Genomic DNA, 24934 nt, shown 5'->3' with positions numbered 1-24934 from the left:
GTGCATTCAGTAGCATACTGCTGATTTTTGAGACTGACTGTCAGCTGTAACCACTAAGCCAATTTTCTTGGCTCAATTGCCACTATCACCTATTCATTTCATGTCCTCTGTACGGCGTGTGCACCGCGTTTCCTGCAGCAGCCGATTCGCTTTCATGTCTGGACTTCATGCAACGCACGATGAGACCGTCGTGTGAAGCATGAGAATGGAGTCAAAATTGCTGACCCCTTCTTCCACCATACTGACGATTAGAATTCGATGTAAAGTGATTTTTGTTTTGTTTTTTTAATGTTTCGGTGATCCCTAGAGAGCCCTGAAAATCAGCCATCCTTTGATACATTTGTCACGGCTCTAATAGGAACAGTTTCAATGAATTTCATGACTCTCTCTTTTCTAAGTATACGTTTTGTGAGTGCGATAGGTACAACGGTAATCTATTTTTCAGCAAGTTATGCTTAGACGTGTTCGAGACAAAGCATTTCACTGTTTGACAAAAGTGCCTTTTCCAATCTTGGATCTTGGAAGTATGATGAAAAATAGATTCAGTTGGAAGACACTGTCATTCTTAATTTGCTGAGGTTGTGACATGTTAAATTATTACTCGTTTTAAGGCTGCTGTAACATGTTCGGTTAATCTGCTTTGGACAGGCCATGGTCATTTAATCCATCTTGAACAGGTCATGAAAGGTTTCGTGAGCATGAACGTCTAACTACTGGCATTCATTGATGTTATGTGAAGCACTGGCGGCCTCATGAGGTTGCAAAATCTATATAATAAATTAATTTGCGCCACACAAAATCTCTATATAATAGATTAATAAACAAAAAAATTGTACACTCAAGGATGGGAAATTGGTTCACACAAATTTTGTTTACATTTCACAGGATTTATTTGCGGCCGCACGCTAAGCTCTTGTGTCAACAATGCACCCTCTATGACTGGGGGACGCAGTGCTGGCAATACAAAATAATCTGCACTTGCTAGTACATCAGCGGCTCCTGTGGTCATCTCATACGTATGGGAGTACAGGATAGCATTTGGAAGGTCTGAAATTAAAAATATTTCACGAATTCTTACCAGCCATAATGCGTGGTTGAGATTCTGCTGTGTGTAATGGAACATGCCTCGACTACAGTGTCAGCGCATTGTGAGCACATGTTCTTTTTCCTTTTTTATGCATGTTGTGTTGCGACCTTTGTTGCCGTGCCTCCCCCAGGTGATTGCCATCTGTGCCATGATCCACAACCTGTGCGTGGACCACGGGGACTTATGGTTTGAGCCCCATGACGAGCCCACACTGAACATGTCACCTGTGGGCAACCTCTCCTGGTGCGTGCCGGGTGACGAGGAGATGGACGACGAGGGCGGCCTCATCGCCCGCTCAAACCTGGCACAGGTGGGTTGCTTGCCTCAGGACGTTCCCTTTTCAATTCTGCGTGCACTCTGTTCCCCCACTGAGTGACACTTGGGGTGCATTTCAGTGTCGCTCAAGCTTCTCCAGGCACCTCAGATGTGCAGTGAAAATTTCTTCCCACCGTTTGTCATCTTCGTCACTGCCATTCCTGTGCTTCAGGAAAGCCTGATAAAATTTGGGAGCTCTTTAAGAGCTTTCCAATTGTTTTTCGAGCATTTCAGTGTGTCTTTTAGAAAGAATGAATTCCCCACCCGTGACAAATGAGGTCTCACTCATTGGTCACGTCTGCACTTTGTTTTCTGTAGCACTGTCCTATTTTTCCTCAAAGGAAGTGAATCCCGGGCCTTGCTTACCAGATTTATTTTACTGGGCCACCAGAATAAAATTAACAGAACAGTGGATTAGCAAGCAGCATCTGAAACAGTATAACTAGCCAATGCGCGCACCCAATCACAGCCATGGGATGGCGTGAAATTAAGGAGAAAAAAATGAGACTGTGTGGCTGAGCTATATATTTCGGAAATGGAGAGCCTGCGATCCTCGTTGCCTCCACCATAGCATGCACGAGGTGCATAGACACCACTGCTGCATGCAATTGAAGTCCGCGGGGGGGGTCTGTTGCAATGAACGCTGGCTGCCCTGGTCGTACCTCGACATGATCCCCTGTTTGAGCTAATCAGGGCAAGCCCCTCTATATCTGAATTCAGCATTCGATGCCATAGACGTATGTGGGCATTGGCTAATTCAAATTATCTGATTTTCCAAATTAACAGAGGTTGAATAATTAGATTTTACTTCATACATTGTCATGTAGTGCGGACGGCAATGAGGAAGAATGCAAACGACTTCCGAATGGAGCTATTGGGTTGACTTTCACCTACAAAGAACTAAACAATTTAGCATAGCAACAGACAAGCTTGGCAGCCATCACAACATAGAAAGCCTGTCACTCTCAACCATACTAAATTCAGAGTTGTGAAAGAACCTTTGAGGCAAGTGTCAGAAGCAAGCGTTGCATTTTCGCAGTCTTAATGTGACTTGGACATAAGTTGTCCTCTCCCCCCCCCCCTTCCCTTTCCCTTTTTGCATGTCACAAGGGGGGAGAGGGATACATATTTATAGGGACATTCCACAACAGATATCAATTAGTTGCTGAGCTCCTCATCCACACATGCGTCGTCGTCCTCATCGTTGCTGCCGCCCGTCACTGCCATTGTAGTTGCACAGCACATTGTCATCCAGTGAAATCCCGCACTTCAGAAATGGCCTTGCCATGACATCACGTGGACCAGCCATGCATGCTGAAAGCACCTAACCACATAGAGTCGCAAAACCTGAGAAAGTGCTTGAGTAAGAGGACCTTTTCCCTCCTGTGCAGCAGGCAACTTCTGGCACACACCAGTGTGCTGATGTGAAGAAAAACCAGCCCTCTTTCTTCATAAACTTCAATGCCTGAGGGCCAGCAAGGATTTGAAGTCTATCCTGAGTATCCGCTCACGCAAAGCAAAGACACGGGCTTGTTTCCTCTGACTGGGACCGATCACATATTTCAGTGAGATGTGCCACTTGCCACAACCTGGAAATTTTGCCTCTCTGCAACTGACACTCCTTTCGAAGCATGGAGCCTATTGCCCGCTGCGCTGCTGTTAATTTCTTTAAAATAAAACATGGCGGCCGTCTTGAACTTTGCTCTGAACAAGCACTGAATGCCTATGAAGCCCAACGCACTTATGGCCATTCCCGAAATATGACAGCAAGTAAAACCAGGGGTGGAATGCTGCAAGCAAACTGCTGGTTCTGCTGGTCAGGCGCAGCCGAGAAATGCACACCTGGGGTCAGTGCTTCCATCAAGTGTCGATATTCCCCAGAAGTGCTCTCATTCTGACTAGCAGTGCTAGCAAACACGACTGGGCCAGCAGCCCATCCGTCATCTGTCGACACTTTCATTACAAATGCATTACAGTTATACATTACATCACAGTTATACAAATAAGGTAGCAACAATCTTTAGAAGCACCTTACAATCAGTTGCAGTCATTCCAGATAAGCCTGGTTGCATCTCTGAGAAAGTGATGAAGATGCGGGGCTGGCTGCTTTCAGCATGAACAAACAAACTGTGGTTAGCTTCATGACAGTATATACTGAGCAGACAAGGATAGAAGGCATGGGTCACTGAAACTAAGGAAGCATTGAGCAAGGGTGCCCATTATTTATAAGAAAGCCTTGGAAAAAAAACCCGACAATCATTAGGAGGGGCTTCAATCTTACTTGTTTTGGCTTCCATCCCTTCTGCCTAGCATTCATTGAAAAAATTTATTAAGTGCACAGTCATTAAAGAAAAAAATTCCCAAAAAATTCTCAAGTTCGGTTTATATTCACTGGCTGTTTTTTTTCATGGTGCTATTGACTAGAACGGGGACGAGAACACGGAGGAAGATAGAATGCATGAGCCCTTATGGAATTACTCTCATGCAGAGGATAATAGTTTGCACAGCTGAAAATATGGCATGTATCTGTGCCAAATGCTCATTCTTCTGCATCAAAAGGCACTTTTGGCTCTCCAAAGTTACCTCTGCTAATCACCTCACTAATCCTTCACTACTAGAGCCTTTAATGATACGAATCTCACGGTGTCGCGAAAAAATGTGTATCATCTGAAATTTCCGATAACAATTTACAGCCTTCTATCAAGGTTTACAGCCGTGCTATCACAGCTTGCTAGTAAAACCTCATTACAAGAGACACTCAAGGGACCCCAAAAAGGTGTTTCTTGTAACCAAAAATTCCTATCAACTCGTATGTGTGGCAGTTTAGATTCCCTTATCTAAATTCTGTTCCGTATCAGTGTCCTGTTTTGTTACAATATGTCAGGAACCGAGAAGGAGTGCCTCATTTCGACTTCTCACTAAAGAGGAGGCACTCCTTCTTGGTTCCTGACGTATTGCAACAAAACAGGACACTGATATAGAACAGAATTTAATTAAAGGAGTCTAAACTGCCGCACATACGAGTTGGTACGAGTCAGCTGAGCTTCATGAGTGTACCTTGGTTAATTGTGTCTCTTATAAATAGTGTAGAAATTACTTTAGGGACCTGAAAAAGTTGTCCTTAGTAACAGAATGTCTCTTGTAACCATGTCTCTTGTATCCAATGTTGTTAACATGGCAAACATAGGAAAACCAACCAAACCATTTTCAAGTGTCTCTTATAACCGAGTGTCTGTTGTAACCATGTCTCTTGCAACGAGATTTTACTACTGGTGGCGGGTACGTACCACATGACTAGCAATCGCAACATAAGAATATGCGAGTTACACAGCACTGAAAACTGCTCTTATGTACTACAGTAAAATATGACTTGAAAAAACTTCATTTCAACGAAGTATTCAGTTGTACGAAATATTTTTTAAACCCCCTACCATAGCACCATTGAACCCAATGCAAACGCCCTTCAGTTTAACAGACTTCAGTGCAGTGCGCATTTCACTTCTACGAACAGTTTCGGAGGCGCCCTTCCATGTCTCCTAAGTCATACTGAGCACATCAATAAGTACAACCCGCCCTTTTTGCCGCACTTTTCTACTTTGAGTGCCACACCAACGGCGCTCCATTACCGCGATGCGAAAAGTGGCCATTTATTTTTGAACTGGATTGGCTACCTAAGTAAGTTCGTAGTCAACCGAAGCCGTCACAATAACCTCATACAAATTCTCATACGAAACTCATGCTAAGCTCATATAATCTTGTACTAAACTCATTCAACGTTTCAGATTGTATGAGGTTTGTATGAGTTTAGTATGAGAAATCTGTATGAGGTTATTGTGACTCTTACAGTTTTCTTTTTTTTTTTTTTTTTCACATGGGATTGCTGGCTGTTTTTTTTCCTTCACACTTAGTGCATTTAGTTGGATTAATGTGCGGCAGGCAGCAGAAATGCTTGGTGAAGTGTGAAACTAGCAACAATAGCGAACTGCTGGGAAAAAGCAGGCCTACATGCAGCAGACTGGACTGCTGTGGACACCAGTCTTGCAGCCGAGGACCATGGCACTGATTAAGAGAACTGTGAGCCAGGCGGCTGGGAAGAATTGTCAGAAAGACTAGGTGCTGACAGCCCTTCGTCTTTTGAGGAATATGCTGCCTGTGACTCCCTGGTCGAGACATGCGTCCCACTCACTACTGAAGACATTGTAGCTAGTGCATTACATGAAGAAGGCGAAGACAAGGAAAATTCGACCATTGATGAGAAAGTACAAAAGGTACCTACCAAAGAAGCACATATTGCCCTTGAAAAACTTGAAGCCTTCACTGCCCAGCAGACTGCTGAGCCAGAGAAGGTCCATGAAAACACGACTGAGTTCACAACTGCTTTAGTCCCAAGTGTAAAAGTGCAGCAGGAGATTACAGCGTTCTTTGCAAGGTGCTAGTTAGCGTAACTTGAGCAGAGTGACAAATAAATGGGTTGGTATACAGTCTGACCACCCGATATTTTTTTACCTAACGGCAGCAAGCTGTCGCGCACTTATTTCAGTTGAGTGAACTTTCACTTTAACAAACTTGTCCTTGGGGTCTCTTGAAGGTCATTGAAGTGAACTTTCACTGTATGCAGCACGACTGATGTGTGGGAAGCACATAGTGCTCGAGTTGCGGTCACGGCTTAAGCACGCATATCATCCTTAGTGATGCAGGAGAGTGTTTGAAATATCTAAAAATCTGCACATTGTGCACACTGAACCCAGGCCGGGCAGTTCTTTTTGTGAATTTTCACTGTATTTCTATTGGTACATCTCTGTGTGCTAGATCTTGTAGTGAGCAGCAGCTCTTTCTCATTTCTCGCTCGGTTGCCTTCCGCTCCCTCATTAGGCCTTGCTGGGAGAGAGTGCCTCCTGCCAGGTGCAGCTGGAGCACGACTACTGCGGACCAGAAAACGAGTCCCTTCCCGAGGACAACGAGGAGATCTCATTGGTGAGGAGCTACGCTTGTTTGAGAAATGCACCTTCGCTACTGGAACTCAAAGACCTCACACGATGGGAGCAGAACATGACGCCATCGATTTGGTGGACGATACCTCCCTAGAGGAGGTGGCACCCCGTGGACTCTCATAAATTGCCCCTCTAGTGTCAGATGCTAGAAGTGGGCGGGATATGCGTGTGAAGGGGGGGGGGGGGGATGTGCAACTATTTTGGTTGTGGTACATAGGCCTTCTGTTTCCTCAGAAATCTGCATGCATGAGCAGACATGTGCATTGGGCCAATTTGGTGCAGGCTTTAGATGACCAGGTCGCAAGACTCATTCCTATAAATTACCTCCCAAAGGCACATGTCACTGTAATTGTGAAAACTGTCACTTGTGCACGGGGCTTGAAGAGAGGACCAAACAATGTAAGCAAAGGTCATCTTGGGATGCCGCTTCTGGAATCGACATAAGGAAGAACGGTAGACAAGATGAAGGGGTGTCTACAAGTTCCGCCCTGCTTTGATTTATAAGTCCCGACTTGCTCTTACTCAAGTGAGGTGTGACAAAAGCATCTAGCCCAAAAGCAAGTGTTCCACCAGCAGTGAGTATCCGACAGCAGCACAAAGTGAGGGGGAATTCCAATCATGGACTTGAACTGATTGATTGCCTTCAGGTAATGCAACTCATTATTGGATGCTAAGAGAGCGAGGACTGAGCCTGGTTAGTTGTGTTTTGTTTCGTTAAGAGTTTAGCGCGTCAAAAAACAGCATTATTGGATGGTTCAGCTAAAAAAAAAAATGGCAGGGGCCTCGCAGGTACCTTTGCAAATGTGTATCTTCTCAGCCAGTAAATACCCAGGCATAGGCTACGACACAGCTAGGCCAGGCAAAGTGGGCTTCGCTGCTCACAAATAGTATGGCTGGCTGTTGAAAACATCCAAGGCAATATTGGTTGTTTGTTCTATGAAAGCACCAAGCTTCCCTATGAGGAATGGTTCGATTGCAGTCATTTAGTTTGACAAAATTACCCACTTAAGTGTTATTGGTAGGCAGCTAGGTTCAGTTTGTAAGCACAAAAATGCCAGGAACTGCACTTTTTGTACCTCTATCTGTCCGTGTTCGACAAAAAACCTGGATTTAGTCTTAACAGTGTGACCTTTCTCCTCCTGTATATTCAGTTCTGTATATGCCTTATGCCAAACTATTTGTGTGTCTATTTGTGGGTGTCCTTTTTGTTGCGCTGTTAACCTTTCTTTTATGTGGCTTTACCAAACATAACACACCTTAAGTTCATTAAAAAAAGGTGAAAAATGATTTCTTAATCTGCACACAGTGGAAAGCATCGCAGTGTACTTGAAATTATGCAGTACAGTTGACATTTCCAACCCACGCTATTCAAGCTGAGTGGAAATGTCCGCTTCCTATCATTTCCTGTGGTGATAAACGATTTGGCTATTTCTCTTCTGGGTAGTTTTGGATCTGGATAGGCTTGAGTGATGATCCAGCAGATTTCGAATAATCAATTGAATATTAAAGTAGGTATTCAGTGTTCAATTCGGTACGAATGTTTGATATTTGGCATCTCTGAATGGTGTTTGTCCTACACAAATATTGTTTCTTAAGCGCTTGCTTCCTGTAATTTGGGTTAACAGGAGGGGAGGGTACATTGGGAAGGATGCACGGCTCGTGTGCCTCATAGGGGACCATGTAGGCACCACTTATACTCGTCAGCCATGCACCACTGGGATCCCAGTTAGTAGAACCAGCAGTCGCAGGTACTACGAATATAGATCAGCTTTTCGTGTAGGCCAACTCCACCAATTTCCAATGGCCAGCATTTCCAATGGCCAGAGGTTGATTCAGTTGCTTTAACGCAATATATATATATATATATATATATATATATATATATTTTTTTAGAGTCTGCCCGCCTTATTGAGAATGTACAGTATTTGTCAAAAGTATACAGCCCAAGAGGTTCGCTTCTAAGCACTGTAACACGGCTGCTAGCAGCAATACTGGAATATGAATGTAGCTAGAGAAAAATGAGGGCGAGATTTGTCATCAAGATTTCGAACGCTAGAGTTGCTTTACGAGCCTTATTACTGGGCTTAGAACAAAAATCCTTGGGCCATATACTTTTGACAAAGACTGTACATTGCTTTCCTTGCAGGAGGAAATTGTGGAGCAGTGTTTCATGGAGCTGCAGTCTGGCCGAACAGACGCTGCTGCAGCCGAGACCAACAGCACAGAGCAGGCGCCGGCAGAAGCACCAGCTGAAGAAGCAGCCATGGAAGAAGAAAGCATCATGAATCCAGATTATCTAGTCGCTGCAGAGTTGACTGTCTAATTCAACAATAAAGGCATCATCTCTTCTTGTACATAGACACGAAAAGGTTTTCCTGCATATCACTTGACACCAGAAGGCTTAGGCTACGGTGAGCGTCTCGTCGAGTGAACATGCCGGAGAAGCCCAGCCACCTTCGCTGCACGTGGAGATTGTAGCATTTCAGTTTTACAGGAGAAGTTGATTTCTGTGGTTTGTTGCACTGGGAAGTGAACTGGAAGCAAGTAGAAAAACCAAGAGCACCCCATGTTATCGGAAGCCAAGCTCGCAGCTCTTGCATTTTGTTGTGTAGCCTAATCAGACCTGACTGGTGTTTTGTTTTTCTAATCACTTGGTTTAAACTTCGAGATAATAAACAAAACTAAGTCGCATCTAACAAATTAAAATCTGCCATCCAACTTTACTTTCAAGCTTTGGTTTATACCTGCGACGCCTTTTTCGGTATGATCAGCAACCACATTACTTCAGGGGATGGTTAAATACTGTGACAGCACACGTTTTGAGATGGTTTATCTCATCCCATTTTTCTTACTGGATGATCAACCAGAGACGCGTTATCTTTCGTGCAGCTGGAGGAACGTGCATTAGCTCCTCATTGAAAGAAGGCAATTTCCATTGTGATGTGTCGTTGCATATGCAGGTTCCCAAGGCACTGCCAAAAGTTGTGTGTTTTGTCATTTATCTAGTTGAGTAGGCACATATAATGAAGCATCGCTACACAACTGTTATTATTATTAGAGGTGTGCGAATATCTAAAATTCTCGCATTTGATAGAACACAAATATGGAAGAAAGTGCCCTCAAATATCTAATATCTGATCAGGGAAGAGAAAAATTTTAAAATAGCAAATGCTGTTAATCTTTTTTCAGAATTAACTTCGTATTTGCATTTAAAATTAAACTATAATTGCACATAAGTGTATAACCTAGTGAAAAATTGAAACTCGTTAATTTGGTTTTCAAGGGATCGGAAAAAAAGTTCAAATTATCGAATGGCCACGAAAAAATTGCAAGAGACCATTAAATTGCTGCAGATTTGGAGAAAAACTGAAATCGCCTGCCTTTGACGCGAAAACTGCACGTCAACTACAACTTTGCGCAATTCTGTGAGATGCTTCACTGCGCGAACACTGCGAGCCTAGAGGCAGTATTATTCCAGAACGGCAAGAGCCTCCGCGGCTTCTCTCACCATGCGGCGCGGTACTTGTGGCAGCTCCTCACATGCGGTGTCACCCTCCGAGGATTGATTACTGATTAATAATGGCATGGCGCATCTCGGCCTCCAGCAACTGCCGCGAAGTATCAGGCTCAATATCCACTGTGCAACATTGAATTCACCCAGCTCATCACGCAAGCATATATAGTTCAATCATGTGACATATGCCACTGCCAACGTCGCACACAATTTCACTGTAAACGAATACGAAGGCATGTAATTATAAAATAAAAACCAGGCTCCCCCCATACCTCCTGGTTTTGTACTTGCCCCATGACGCGATGCTTTCACAGTAAAAATTGTCTTGGCCCCTTTAACAAAGCAAGTGAAGGGAAATACATTCAGCAAATGCACCAAGTGCTGCTGAAAAAAAAAGAAAAGCTTAAGACCAGTAGATACCATAACCAGTTTATTTACAATTCTTTACATCGTTTTCTGTAAAGGACCAGTCCCTCGTGCTCTCACCGGAAAATCCAATGATCAGACAGATGTCCACTATCTGGAAGGAGCATCAGCAGTCCAACAAAACTGGAAATTGAGGTCCACCAAAACAGCATTCATAAAGAAATCTGCTGTTGTGTGCGAACAGGTAACGGCAAGTTTAACGCTCAAGCCAAGTAGTGATTAGTGCACGTGCATAGAAGGCAGGATGATTCATCATCCACTCTAAACAACCAACGTGCATTTAATGCCCCACAAAAGAAATGGACCAGCTCTTCCCCTTCAGTGTTTCTTGCTGGCACAAAGTGGTGGTAGTAGCGGCAACAACCGAGATGTTATGCAGTCTTGCAGATCTCGTCCGCCAGCCGCTGAAGCACTGACAGCAATGCATTCCCCTGCAAGGGATTAAAGAAAGAGTATGATTATATTGATGTTTAAACGTTGATGTAATGCCAAGGAATGCATGGGAAGCACTGTGTATTTATAATGTACTTGGGACAACTACATGAAACTTTTGTTCCAAATAAAGATCATTAATTTGGCTCCCCTTTCCTAGCTACGCTGACATTTCATCACCAGCAAAATAATGCATTTACACTGGCAATGAAAAACTGAACACTTTGGAACACAGATGTAACCAAGGCAGAGAAAGACCATGCTTTATCATTTGCAAGGACATCAAACGTGTCCCGTTAGCTAAAAGCTGGGGCAAACGAACTTACATTTAGGAGCGTTTCAAACTCTAGTACACTCCACAGGTTAATTTTGCTGACCTTCTTAAAGTTGTGTGACTGGCTCTCGAGCTCTGTTCATGGCTAATGTGAACCTACTACCAATATTTCCAGCGCAACAACGATGGCACACAGATAAAGAAACGACAAGACATGCGCTTCCTGTAAGCGCATGTCCTGTCGTTTCTTTATCTGTGTGCAGTCTATGTTGTGCTAGAAATATTAGTAGCTATGCGCCAACATGCCCCACAAAGTGTTTTACTAATGTGAACCATTCGTACACCCTCGCATCATTTCAAAATGTCCCCTTTTGTTTGTGGTCAAAACTGCAATATGAACACAATGCAGGGGTGGAAGAAGGCTCAAGCATTTTAGAGCAACTCAAGGTGCAGTAATAAAGCCATTCTGAAGCAGCTTTAGAGCATGTTTCTGGAACCAAGTAGGTACCCTCAATAATTGCAATTTTCTCCTCCAGACAAAGCTGGAGTACCTTGTAATCGACGTTCAGTACTTTGCTGACTATACATGCATACCTCAAAAGACAAGACAAACAGCCAAAACAATGCACAGATGTCTAAAACTTAAAAAAAAAAGAAACTGACCTGAGCAACAATTCAGAAGAGGCTAGCAGCAAATGGAATGCTTACTTGTGCACTGCATAGCTGAACACCCAAGATTTACTAAAAGCTTTGGCCTCTTTTGACAGAATCAAAGGTGGAGTCTACCTCTCAGACGTGCTCAAGGATCACACTAGAGTGAAATCTCGTTACAATGAACACCACATTAACGAATTTTTTAAGAATGCCTGGCAGATTTGCTGTTTTCAATGTAAAACTATTTCAGAATTACGAATTTCGAAATAGCGTATATTTCAGAATAATGAACATATTTTATTTCTTCTATAATTTTGGAACATCAGTATTACGAATTCGGCTAAAATTAACAGCGCCGCAGCTTGCAACTCTCGCGTGAAACAGAAACCGCCGTTTCTGTGTGTATAGTCCGCGGGCTGCAGCTATCATCAGCACATCTAGTACCAGCTCCTAGCGCCACCACGAAGCTATGGTTTATTACGCAGTAGCCAGCAGGCTTAGCCGCCTACGTTTTTTTTCATTGTGTGTCGTACGCGGGTCGGTAGTTTGTGCGTTCGAGCTTGCTGGAAGATTTTTTTTTTTTTTTATGCCGCGGATTATCTTGTTGTGAAGGTTGTGCGAGAGTGATAATATTAGCCAGCGAAGTGCCAAGAAGATACGAACGCAGCCGCTTTCACTGCAAGAAATCGACGCAGGGAAAAACCGATTTGGCCTCTACAGACAGCATTGCTCCATCGACCGCCGCAATCATTTTGAAAGACCGAGAAAAGATTTTCAAACTTAAGGGAGCATTGAAGATGAGGTCATATCGAACTCATGTTTTTTTTTTTTTCTTTGCACATAGACAAAGTCCGTACTTTCATCGCTCGGTGCAATCAGGCATGCGACGAGGTGTCCCGCAAAGTGGAAAGTATATGTGCTGTAGTGGTGTAATGCAGTGCACGGTCGTGTTTGCTGCACGTGGCAGAAGCAAATAATTTATTTCTTCAAATAAATCAGCTTTGGAGTTAGTGCAACATTTTGATTTGAGGTTTTGCTTGTCTACACATGTGCCCACTGCCAAGGTATGTCATTAGCATATGTAGGTTTGACCACTGGCTTATAATCGCAGATTTTCATTACAACAATATTTCAAAATAATGATTTTTTACAGTACTGCGGGATTCGTTGATATTCGAGATTTGACTTTACTAGGTTGGAGTTCACAACTATACGCAGCACATTCAGCTCTCTATCTTGTGCATATCCTTTCCGATCCTATGCCTGTGCTGATAAATTTCTGGGCATTAGTCCCTTCAGAGAGGATAGACAGCACTGAAAGGTAGCCTGTTCCTCTTTCGGATTCTTTACTTCACTGTCTCCTACCAGTGGCTCCCCATGTTTTTGCATGAGTGGCACTGGAGCTGCCTTAATTTCGACATGCTTTTGTGAGTGGCACCTTTTATTAGCATTACATATTAGGATGCACCTCTGCCACCGGTGCGTTGCCATCCGAGAAAGAAGATGCCTCTGAACTTTGTCTACACCCTCAAAAACATACATGTGACTGAAGTAAAGAAGTACAAGTATTTAGGCGTAATAATTAATAATGACCAGCTAACATGAAGTGATCACATTTCCCATATAGCTTCATCTGCAATGAAAAAACGAGGGTTTTTAAGACACAAGTCGAAAGATGCACCAAGCAGCATAAAAATCATTTGCTTATGAATCTATTGCTCAGCCAAAACTTGAGTAGGCTGCTGTGGTGTGGGACCCTCACATGAAAAAGGCATGAAAAAAGGAAAAAAGGAAAGGAGGGTAGAAAAAGTTCAAAGGCAGGTCATACGCTTCATTTATAACAAATACTGAAATTTTTATTCTCCTTCTCTCCTTATGGAAAAGAACCAAATAAAACAGCTCTGTACTCTATGAAAGATAGCAAGATTATAATTTTTACACTCCCTAATTCATTGAAAGCTCGGAATCTCTGCAACACTTTGTCACACCATCTCTCACTCGAAAAACAAGACACACACACAATTATAGCTTAACTCCCCATTTCGCCAGAACCAACATCCACAAATTTTTCTTTTTTCCACGAACAATCAGCGACTGGAATGTACTGCCTGGGGAGGTGTGAAAATTTCAGGAAAGCCATTGGCAATGTTTTCGACCACTTTTTAATGGCGACAATATTTTTAATGGCGAAATAATCAAAATGGCTTATATCTGTACCAATTCATGCTTCCAGGTTATTTGTAGTGTATGTGTGCATGAAATATAAAAATTTCTCCTTTTCTTTGTTATTTATTTGTTACACTGATTTTGCCCATCCTGCTTGGACCAAGAAGTTCTGCAGTATCATGTAAATAAATAACTGACAGCAAAAACATCAAGGCAGCCAGTTTGGAGCAGGATAAAGCAGTTTGGAACAAACGGAGCAGCACTTCCACCCTTCATGAAGACGTAAGACATCACAAAGCACTTCCTGAATGAATCAGATGATGGCAAGCAAAACTACAATACCTTAGCAACCATCTCTTGCAGCAAGAGCCAAGTGTTCGCTGGTGCAGAAAATTTGAAACGGCAACACTACAATGACTGAGCAAATTCTTTGCAACACCTCATTTACCTTTTGCACAACACACACTCCAGAAGAGTCTACCAAGATGAAAATCATCATTCCAAGCTTGCACCTTCCAACATTATTTTTTATGCTCAAACCAAACAATGTTGACTGCACAAAAGCTTCTCAGCAGAGTTTTTTCTCACCTGGCTCTCGACTGTGCGGCTGACTTTGTCGAGTGTCTCATTGCCCACCTCGACAGCCTTGAGAAGGCGCTCCTCAAATGTCATCTCTCGGCGGATCCGCCTCCGCGCAGCCGAGTTGAGATGTGACGCGAGAGGCGTTGGCAACTGCTGCAGTGCACGCATTGCACCGCCTTCCACAGGCTCGTAGACCTCTGTGGAGGGAAAGGAAAATGAGAGTGCCGTAGCAGCACATCACCCACAGCAGTTAGCAAAGAGCAAATTCTTACCAGACAGCCTAGCAACAAATAGCAAGTTGGCAGCACAATACAATACACTGCCATTATAATGGCACACATCTGTCAAGAACATCTGAAAGTGTTGACTATTAGTCAATCTGAAAGTGTTCAATAAATCAGATAACCCATATACAGTGCTGTTTTAAGCTACTGTGAATCATCTTTCTTCGTTACAACCCTCACAGCTATGTTTCTCTAAAACCGAAACTTGCAAGTACCTCCTCTGAAAATTTCTGCTGCAATGTCACCACTTAAAACCTTTACATTTTCACACGTTCACCAGCCTTACAGATGAAAGGATAAATAAGTAGTCCCCCAAAACCAGCAAAACTCCCATTCTCCCTTTTTCCCTCAACAAAAAAAGTTTGTTCACCCAAAACCTACACAATCCAACTTGCCCTTTCCTTCAACAAATAGTGTGCTTCCCCAAAACTCATGGAATGCCATTCCCGATTTTCCATGCTGTCCTTGCTCAAACGACGTTTCGGACAATGGGCCCACCTGTTTCAACAAGAGTCTCCCCATCAGCAGTGCTCTGGATACTGGGGATGGAGTAGCGCTGCTGCAGGAACTGGACGCGCGGCTGCGGCGAAGGCATCAGCACTGACAGGGTGCCATCAATGTCCTTCATCACCGTGTCCATGAGCTTGTAGTAGGGCCACACCAGACCCTCCGGGACTGGATCCCCCTCACGCTCCTTCTTCTCCTACATGCACAAAGAATAATAGAAGGTAAGAGAAGCAGAAGCCCAGCAAATTTAAGCTACCCAGCTAGGAACCATACATGCTCATCACCCATGCAGAATAAGGAGGAAGTGCCCATACTGAAGGCCCCATTCCAACTTACTCAACCCAGTTTATTAATAAACAAACAACAGAGGTCATCACCATACACATAAAAATAAGCTCTTAAAGAGAAACTAGAAAACAAAACAAAAATTGCAGAACAGCAAAGGAAGCTGTTGTACTGACATATAAACACAAACTAACCATCTCCAGCTTGCAATATTTTGCTTTCTCCCGGGAGTTATCTTTTGCAACACACAAAACAAATGTCATAATATGGCAGACACAAACAAATTAGCACTCTTCCCAGCACTTCCCTATCAAAGTAAAAGAGCTTAGAAAACATGAAGTATCACTATAATGTGCAAATTATTTGGTGTAGATTTCATGGGATGACCCTCCAATGAAAGCTGAATGAGCCAATGAAAGTCAATGCTGGATATTATTTGTCTTTAATTCAAAGCCAATAACCTTGATTCAGAATGGGATAAATTTCATTGTTTGAAAAGCCACCACATGGTACCAGTGGTAGCATCTGGTACAGTGACTAAATGCTCTGCAGATTGAGTCACTGAGCAAGAACATATCGCCCGAATCTGCTAATGGGGTCCCAGAAATGAGAGTTGTTCCCATTACTTCATTCCCATTTCAATCTGTTACAAGCATATGTGTGCTGCATTCCACAAAGCATTTAGTACATGATGAACTACACTACAATATGATGCAAATTTTTCTAACAGCTAGTTCTTGCATCAGTGAAGTTTACCAATATTTTGAATGTGTTACCTGCCCAGTAAGCCCAGCCTCTCCCTCCACTATTTCTTTTTGACAACTCAATGACCGAGACACACATCAAGGATCCATTAAGAATGTAATAACATAGTGCATCACAATGACACTTATTGCAACTTTCCTGTATTTTTAAGCAAAGCACTGAAGAAAACGGTTAAAAGGCGATTGCAGCAACTAAAGTCCTGCCAATGGTCTGACTAGTGTAAACATTAATCAGCACAACAAGGCAGCAAGAACGCCCGCCAACATAAGCATTTGTTTAACTATGCCGTGTGCTTTTCATAACTAGTGCAAGTACTTTTACAAGCACCACGAGACTTCATGAATATGCCGGCAGCTTAGGCTCTGCAATCTCGGCAGCATGTTAGCTACTGAACTCGCGCTGATGCCACGCACAAAACTACCGCGTAAGCATGTATTTCGTCACGGACTTGAGCACACTCACAATCTCAGTCTTTTCCATTCGGTACTTGGCCATGAGGTTGTTCCACTTCTTGCGCGCCTGGTCAGCTGTCACGACACCCCCGAGGCCGATTTCATCCAGGATCTGCCTGCAATCCACACCGTGACAAGGCCCAACGCAATGTACTACGGACGAGCAAACATCACCCGCCATCGAACTTCGAGGCGAGAAAAACAGCAATAGTGGCATGGAATCACAACAGCCACTTACTGATACAGCGCCTTGGTCGTATTCCTCTTGCCATTGAAGAAGCGCCGCTTCTCGTGCCGCAGTAGAATGAACTGCTCGGTGACGGCGGGCGACCCTGAAAAGGACAAAACAGACGCGACGTCACGCACATCGAACACAGTAAGTTGAGGCACGCCCCGGGGAGTCAAATTTCGTGCGCTGAACAAGATCTGTGGCTGCTAGCCGCTACAAAGTACACGAGGCGTAAGGAAGGCTCGCAAGCCAAGCAGAGGCTCGCGACCGTTACCGGCCGCCAAAAGTGGGACTTAGAGCAACGTTCGGGGAGGGCAGCCGTTGCAAATGGCGCCGGACTGTGGGGACCGGGGGTCGGGGTTGTGCCGTCACCACTCACATTTCCTTTGAAGTGTGCTTTCAGTCGGGTCGTCGGCGAAACGGATCTCGTAGACGGTTGGCACTTCGACTTCGCCGTCGTGAGCGACCAGCGTCTGATGGCTTGAGTAGTCTTCAGATACGGATTGGGCTATGATTTCCGCCATGGCGGCCAACTTGTGTTCGGATTGCGCTCTTTGGCTCGGATCAGATTGGATAGGCTTAGAAATGCGAGCGCGCGCAAAGTGGCCTTCTGGGATGCGTGACGTAACAAAGAGCAAAAGACAAATAGGCGCGGGATACCGCATCCTTCACAACATAACCTGCTTTCTGTCTCGACGCCCTTGAACAGCTTGCATATTCGATTTACAGCATCTACACATTGAAGCCTGTGCATTGTATCATCCGCTGCCTTCGCATGTGTCTCTGAGGCACGAAATTAAAAATTAACTTAAGCTCGTTTTCGAATTCGTTAACGCGCAGGCACATATTTTTTTTTTTTTTGTATTGCTTAGACGCATTCTGCGCGACACAGGCAAAAAGATTTTCTCGGAATGAGCAGAAATTAATATCTAGAACGTATTGTCACGATGTTTAAACCAACTTCTTCCCGGCGATATGTGAGGCACAAGATAAATATCCAGCATATGCTTGTAAAATGGGCCGCAATTTGGCGTCGCTTGCGGGATTATTTGAAATGAAGCAAATAAAGAAATGAGCGAATTTTCAGATTTAATTTTTTGCATTCCTGATGCGGAATCATTCGCGTAAATAAATAAAAAGAAAAAGTCCAAAAACAATTCCCCAGGTGAGGCTCGAACTCACAACCCCGGCATAACTCACAAGTACTGTCTTATAAGTACCGTGCGCTAACCAATTGCGCCACTGGGGAGATGGTGACCGCCTTTCTAAAAGCCATTATAAACTTAGCGCCACTATATTCTAAAGGATTGTGTGTATGTTAAAATTGTTGTACTTAGCTCCCGAACAGCTCCGACAGTCTTTTTGCGTCCCTCTTTCACGTAAACCTTCAGCAAACTGTCACAAAGCTCTGGGATCACTAGACCGAGGGCGATGGGACGCTACATATCGCCTCTAGCGTAGACTCGAAATGGCGCGTTTTACGTTATGCCGAAAGTAAGAGGAAGCTTTGTGCTCAACAATTCCGCCAAATGCACTTCTTCATGTAGACCATGCGAAGTGTCCAACTTCCTCACGTATGCCTCGACTAGAGATATCGTAGAGCGCTCGTTTCTAGAATATGCCTCACTGAAACCTTTCTTCATAAATCGTCCGCCCCTCTGCACATAGCTCAGCGGCAGATTGCTTTGTTTCATGAGCGGCGTTTACATGGACCCGACAGGGTTGAGTTGAGTTATGGGGTCGAAAATCGGTTACAGGGTTCGTGTAAACGCTGTCGGGTCGATAAGTCGAGTTGAGTCAACTCCGGCGCAAGGGGTGGGTTAACTGACTCGACCCGGCTGCAGGAAGCATGTAAAAACTGTGGAGTTGAGTCAGGGTAGAGTGGGAGAGGAGAACAGTACGGAAAACGTACGCTAGAGATGCGCGGGAAAAAAATGGAATCTGCATGGTGCCATCTGCTAGTTCTTCGCCTCGATGCGACGTGCCGCCGTAATCGCCGCTCTTCCAGAACTGGTTCTGCGCTCATAGGTTCGAGTCCACTCACTCAACTCGACCCTCGCTATCAGGTCTATGTAAACAGGGCTATGGTGAAGAGTTGTGCCCAATCCCATGCCCCTTCGGGCACGAGTACGCAGATAAAAAAAGTTTCAGCACAGACGTGATTTCGCAAATGGTCACACTGTTTTGAAATTTCTTATTGTTGAATTCTGCCGAGCATTGTTACAGTTATCAAGGCCGGCTTACCATGTTATATATTCACCACTATCGCGGTCCACATGCAAGTAACGTCATGTCGGCAGCAACATGTCCTAGGTTGAGCCAAGCCCTGTTTACAGCAGAGGAAGAGTTAGGAATTGAGTGGACTCAACCCTATCGGGTTTACATGAACCCGACCCGAGAGCGCAGAACCAGCTTTGGGTGAGCGGCAATTACGGTGGTATCTCGCATTGAGACAAACTAGCAGATGGCACCAGATTCCATTTTTTTTTTCCCCTCACGCGCATCTCTAGTTTTCCCTAGTGTTCTCCTCTCTCAGTGTGCCCTGACTCACCTCGGCGGCGTTTACATGCTTCCTGCAGCGAAGTCAAGTCTAGTCAACCCACCCCCTGCGTGGGAGTTGACTGGACTCGACCCGTCGTCTTCTCGACCCAACCTGACGGAGTTTACATGAACCCAGTAACCGGTTTTCGACCCGATAACTCAACTCAACCCGCTCCTGTCGGGTCCCTGTAAACGTCGCTCCAGTGCAACTCAAGTCGAACCATTGCAAGCAAACATAAACCAGCAAAAGTGAACCTTTATTCTCTCACTCCTAAAGACAACAAATAATACATCTGTCCAGAACAGTAACAGAGGTATGAAAATCATGCAGTCCACAAGGAAACAATGGTCTGCCCACTAAGACTGTCCTCAGGACTCCTCCTGCCTGGCGGCCAGCAGCTCCTCGAGTTCATCCACGGTCGTGACTGGCTGGGTACACACAAAGTTGTGGCAAACGTATGCAGCTGGCTTGCCACCAACTGGTTGGTAACTGCCGAAGTCAGGTAGCCGCTGCAGCAATGGGTTTTTGGGGTCCTGGTCCGCCACGATGACGCTCACAAAGGGCAAGAAGTGCCGCCTTAGGCATGACAGCAGTTCCTTGGTGCCGGGGTCATCCCTTGGTCCTGCAATCACCACCTGCAAGGCACAATGCGTCAAAACAAAACAAAGAAAGATTCGATTTAGGAGTTCCCATCCGCATGCACAGCATTAGAGAAATGATTTTTTTTTTCTTCAAATACTGAAGCTACCCAAACACATTTAAATGCAGAAGTTAATATTTATACTCACAGTTGCAGGCACATGTTTCAATACATAGAAATTCTGCCTTTGAAAGTATTCAACTTCATAAAGAAAACAGGTAAATTCAAAAAACAGTTTTCAGAAATCTGATACTATTAATTTCCATTACAAGCCCCTCAGGCACTAAAATCAAAAGAAATTTGAAGATTAGTACAATCTAAAATACTTGTCGGTTCTCGCTAAAAACTGAAGAACTATTGTTTTAATGCATTCAAGTTCAGCCAAATTTGAGCAGAATATATCCGACGAGAGCATCGAGCCCTGCATTCTCGCATATTTTAAAATGAAAGAGTAGAACATGAGCAGCTCTCAAAACTGAAATTGCACAGATCACTGATTTGAGGACTAATATCAAATACAAACACATGGGCAACATATGGAACATGACAAACGTCAAGGAAATAGCTTATAGTCCTGCAAGTATTGCCTCAAATGCAATAAACAATGAAAGGTATCATATGAGGTACCACATCACCATATGTTGTGTAAAAGAAATCAAACTTCCTTTCAGATCTCATTCCAGCAGCTGCTAAGTGCAAAGGCTGGCTAGGTAAATCGGGTTTTGCCGTGCAGAAGCAACGAAAGCTGCTATTACATCAAACAAAAGATTAAGTGGTGTTTAGTGGGGTCATGAATTTACAGTTAATGTTGGCTCAAGAACTTAAATATGGGTGAGGAGTTTATTGATAAGTGAAAGCTGCGAAGGTTTGTTCTGAATGCAGCCACCCAAGACGATGATATGCAGCGTTTGCTGAACTAGTTGGCAAACCACTGAGTGTTATGAGCTCAAAGTTTTGATGCCATGAGACTGTGTGAATCATTACTCAAGCAGCATACCTGCATTATGGCACCTGTCAGGGTTTAGATAGTAGGATCATGGATTAACTATCAACACAGTATAGTCAATGGAAATGCTTTAAAACTTATCTAAACACTTGCATGAAAAGCAGTATGCCTCATGAGACAGCTACAACACCGGATTACTGCAGGTCTGTTCGAGCAACCTGCTTCTCATTTTCATATCACTTACACAGTTTTTATACTTGGTCTCTAAGTGAGGTTTGGTGTCAAAACAAAGTAATCCACCTGTTGCAGCCATTTTAGCTGTAGGACAATGGAATAGAAGTCAGGACTGAGGGTGTTACAGCGCAATCATTGTATCCTAACACATGCCCCACTCAGCACATAATTCCACACCAAATTTTTCAAACTGCTCTCCACTACAAACAAAGCAACATTCTGCCTGTAAGTGCTGGACACAGCACTACAGCGTTCGGCTGTTTGCAAGCTATCTACATTACATGCAATGCTGCCGAACAGTGATGGACATAACACACACATGCCGCAATACTGTGCAGTGTGCAAAACACTAGCCAATCTGACATTTATCAGGCCAAATTTTGAAAACTTATCAGTAAACTGGGATACATTGCAAGCCTACCTCACTTTTAACACCAAAGCTATTCAATATTGTGCTAAGTGTTTTATCACCTCAACCTACACTGAACAATCCTGCGTCATTTTACAAAAAGAAACCTTTGACTGCCCTTCCACAAGCTGTGCCGACTTATATCTTGGCTGCGCCTTCTTCACACAATTTCCTACCATCCAATGTGTAGACGCGAATTTCTAAAAACACCTCTAAGATCTGTTTGTTCAAACCACAACCAGTCTTTGTTGCATACCCCTGAATAGCTCATTCTTCTCTCACACAAGAGTTTATGTGACATGTCATACTCCCTGAATGAACCTCACATTTTGCCATATTATGTGCTTTGTATGTATTTCTTTTTTTTTATTTTTGCTTCTTTGCTGTCAGTTCTGATCCTAGCTCTAGATAGTCAATGTAATTTTGTATTTGCTGTTTCAATCGCTGCTTTTGCACTGTGTATTGCACTTTCTTTCTTTTTCAGCATTATTTAAAAGAATGTTAAAGATGTTAAACTACCTTCCCATATGAAATGCCTTTGGGCCCCTAAGAAAATAGATAAATAAATGCAAAAATTACAGCTCCTGACACAACACACACAAAGCAATACTGAGCCTGCCAGCGCCAAAGGCATATACTAATAAACGGGACTTTGACTTGGGAGAGTTGTTGCACATTAACTAAGCTAAGAACGCATGGATGACATACAAACATCTCTGCAAAGGTGGTTACTTGTTACTGCTCAGCCATCCCAAACCATGGACTCAATATTGGCACTATGCTGGCAGTGTCTGACCATACATAGAGCCAGAGCATTACAAGCACACTGCCAACAATGGGCCAACATTTCATGCTGTCTGGGTAATTTACACATTCCTTTTTAAAAAGGTCAGATGGAAGTGATCACCTATGTGGTGCATTACAGTGCATTTTGTATATGATACATTAAAGAACAAGCTCAAACTGTGCAACTTTCCTGCCTGCAGCTCACCTGTTGGGGTCCAGCCTGCAGCCGCATGAGCCCACACACCATCTCAGGCAATGCCAGTGGCACCAGCGACATGCGCTGGCCGTAGACGGCAGCCAACTTCATGGCACGCTCACTGAGGTCACTTCGTTGCAGCAGCACTGAGAGCCGGACCAGGTTGTTGAGGGACACCGAGTTGGCGCTCGGCTCTGCCCCGTCCTGGTCTGCACAAGAAGGGTGCACATACCATCAAGGCAAATGCAAGTGTCTTCTTAAGCTACACGAAATGTCGGCCCAACATTGGAGTATGTTGACAATGTGCTGGTTTATCCAAGGACATACATTATCACACATCACCGACATTGGGCCATCATTTGTGCTGCCTGGTTGATAGCACACAGAACACGTGCAGCCTATGCCCTGCTTTGTGTTATTTTTAAATTCAATTTTAACCGCGCACATCTTCAATGCCTTTGGGCTGAAAAGTTAGGGCAAATAATAACCCCAAATTTTGCCCAAGAGTGGAATTAAGTATATTCTTCCAGGCCTTTTATCTATAACTCTTATTTCACCTCTGGAGGAGAAAGGCAGTGGCAGGCAAAAGCTATGCCCCCCTGGTGCCCCCCTCTACATAGAGTTTGACAGTAAGCACATAGAGGCTTGACCAATAATACTTCATCAAATAATACTTTTATGTGTAAAGAGTGCTTCTTGTGTTCTAAGCAAATTCAAAGGAAATAGTAGTATTTTCTTTCAAATGATTTCAAAGCAGATATTTCAACATCTTGCGGCATAAAAAAAGGTTGACCAAGCGCTTCAAGATCGCATTATTCATCTAGCACACAAGGCCATTACATGACTTCAATGTGTGTGACAAAGCTGCAACACACTTTACAGCAAAAGTGTGTTGCAGCTTGTAACATGCACTGAAGCTATGTTTCTCTTTGCAAAAATGGCCATTGGAAATGGATGGAGTTAGCTCGCACATAAAGGTGAGATATTTGTGGGGTGTGACACATATATGTAGAACCAGTAATAAGTGACCGTCATTGCAACTGAGTCATTGCACAGTTGTTTGTTAAGTGGTGACTCCACAGACATCCGCTGAAAGTTGTGCCATGCATCCAGTGCCACGCTGCGTTGGACGTCACAATGGGACATCCATCTCCATGTGCTCCTAGCTGGCTCCCTCTTGTACTGGTTCTGTCGCACGTTTATCAAAATTAACGCAGAAAAAAGCAGTGCGGCAGCCTTCATTCAGTTTAGATTTATCTGACGGAAGTCAAGAGAGGTACAGACTTTGACGACAGAGTCGCGGCAGCTTGCTTCGTGCAAAAAGTAAGGAAACAGGAGAAAAGAGATGCAACCCCAAATACTGAAAGACGTATACACAGTGTGAGGTGAGGAGCCATGGTGCATCATAGACAAGATAATACACGCAAACTGCCTTTATCAACATAATTTCAGGGTAAAGGCATCTATACCGCATGTAGTGTGTGCGAGTTTCACGAGGTGGTGCCACTAATTCGCTCACTATATAAGCCAGTCTGAATAAAGCCTTGGGGTCCTTTGCCCTCCGAGTGGCTTCGTGTGTGGCTCGTTCTTGCACAGTGTGTGCTGCAGACGCACGCTTCGCATCTCATTGCCTTCCACATCTGTTGTGAAGAATTTCACGCTCACTCACACCAGCTCACCCCTACTGGACAACAAGGCAGTATATAACGCTTTTTTTTTTTTAATCCAGCTCCTACACACCATCCTTGAGGCGTAGGACAACCGAGGGGTCCGCTCCACTACTGATGAAGTAACCCAAGTCCTGTGAGTCCCAGAAGAGGGCGTCCTGTACGTCCTGCAGCTCCTCCGCCCACATCAGGTGAGACACGTCAAAGGACGCCTCGTACATGTCCAGCAGTGCCTGCACCACAAAAGCATAGTCCTCCAGCACCCCCAGGATGGGCTGAGATCTGCACAGCAGGGGAAAAGAAGAGAATGTGGCACCCATAAACGAAACATGAGGACCTGAAAGTTGGCACAAAACCAGGTAACAGAAACTTCACCCCAATGCCACATGCCCGCATCTCAGAGACATCAAGTGCCAGTCTACAGCACTTGAGGTCAACAGGCACACATAAGAAATCATTTCATCCACGTTCTCTACTCGGTGAAAACCAATGCTTGGGTCTTTGCGGCTACGTTCATGTTTGTCCGGAAGCAGAAAATGGATTTAATGCTG

General features: G+C 44.1%; 2 protein-coding genes and 1 non-coding gene across 6 annotated transcripts in view; all 3 read right to left on the bottom strand.

Annotated features, from left to right (window-relative positions):
- Positions 1 to 10324: 10324 nt before the first annotated feature.
- Positions 10325 to 17555, bottom strand: LOC146189489 (uncharacterized). The gene is made up of 6 exons (XM_084604297.1): positions 17343 to 17555; positions 16973 to 17066; positions 16745 to 16850; positions 15224 to 15428; positions 14448 to 14638; positions 10325 to 10764 (listed from the first exon to the last, which is right to left on the bottom strand). The coding sequence occupies exons 1-6, from the start codon at positions 17485 to 17487 to the stop codon at positions 10705 to 10707; spliced, it is 801 nt and encodes a 266-aa protein (XP_084460423.1). The 5' UTR covers positions 17488 to 17555; the 3' UTR covers positions 10325 to 10704.
- Positions 17556 to 18120: 565 nt separating this feature from the next.
- TRNAI-UAU (transfer RNA isoleucine (anticodon UAU)) lies at positions 18121 to 18212 on the bottom strand. Its single transcript is given in 2 exon segments — positions 18121 to 18156; positions 18175 to 18212. It is a non-coding gene; the product is annotated as a tRNA-Ile (tRNA).
- Positions 18213 to 19742: 1530 nt separating this feature from the next.
- LOC146189487 (spermatogenesis-associated protein 20) overlaps positions 19743 to 24934 on the bottom strand; it is a 29705-nt gene continuing 24513 nt past the window's right edge. For all 4 annotated transcript variants that reach the window (XM_084604293.1, XM_084604292.1, XM_084604294.1 and 1 more), the window contains exons 11-13: positions 24457 to 24665; positions 22726 to 22925; positions 19743 to 20140 (exon numbers count right to left, since the gene is read on the bottom strand). In XM_084604293.1, the coding sequence (XP_084460419.1) occupies positions 19874 to 20140; positions 22726 to 22925; positions 24457 to 24665 (676 nt within the window). In that variant the 3' untranslated portion in view covers positions 19743 to 19873. The remainder of the gene's footprint in view (positions 20141 to 22725; positions 22926 to 24456; positions 24666 to 24934) is intronic.

The sequence above is a fragment of the Amblyomma maculatum genome, chromosome 5, assembly GCF_055883805.1.
Source record: "Amblyomma maculatum isolate TAMU_Amacu chromosome 5, ASM5588380v1, whole genome shotgun sequence".
Taxonomy (NCBI): domain Eukaryota; kingdom Metazoa; phylum Arthropoda; class Arachnida; order Ixodida; family Ixodidae; genus Amblyomma; species Amblyomma maculatum.
Note: the sequence above shows the minus strand (reverse complement) of the source record. Positions and strands in the feature narration are given on the sequence as shown.

Bases quoted from the DNA above. Each gene is read 5' to 3' on its own strand.
- LOC146189489 (XM_084604297.1), bottom strand. From the start codon at position 17,487: ATGGCGGAAATCATAGCCCAATCCGTATCTGAAGACTACTCAAGCCAT. The intron at 17,067-17,342 runs GTGAGTGGTGAC...TGTCCTTTTCAG, and splicing joins AAGCACACTTCAAAGGAAAT to GGTCGCCCGCCGTCACCGAG. The intron at 15,429-16,744 runs GTGAGTGTGCTC...TTGTGCATGTAG, and splicing joins GAATGGAAAAGACTGAGATT to GAGAAGAAGGAGCGTGAGGG.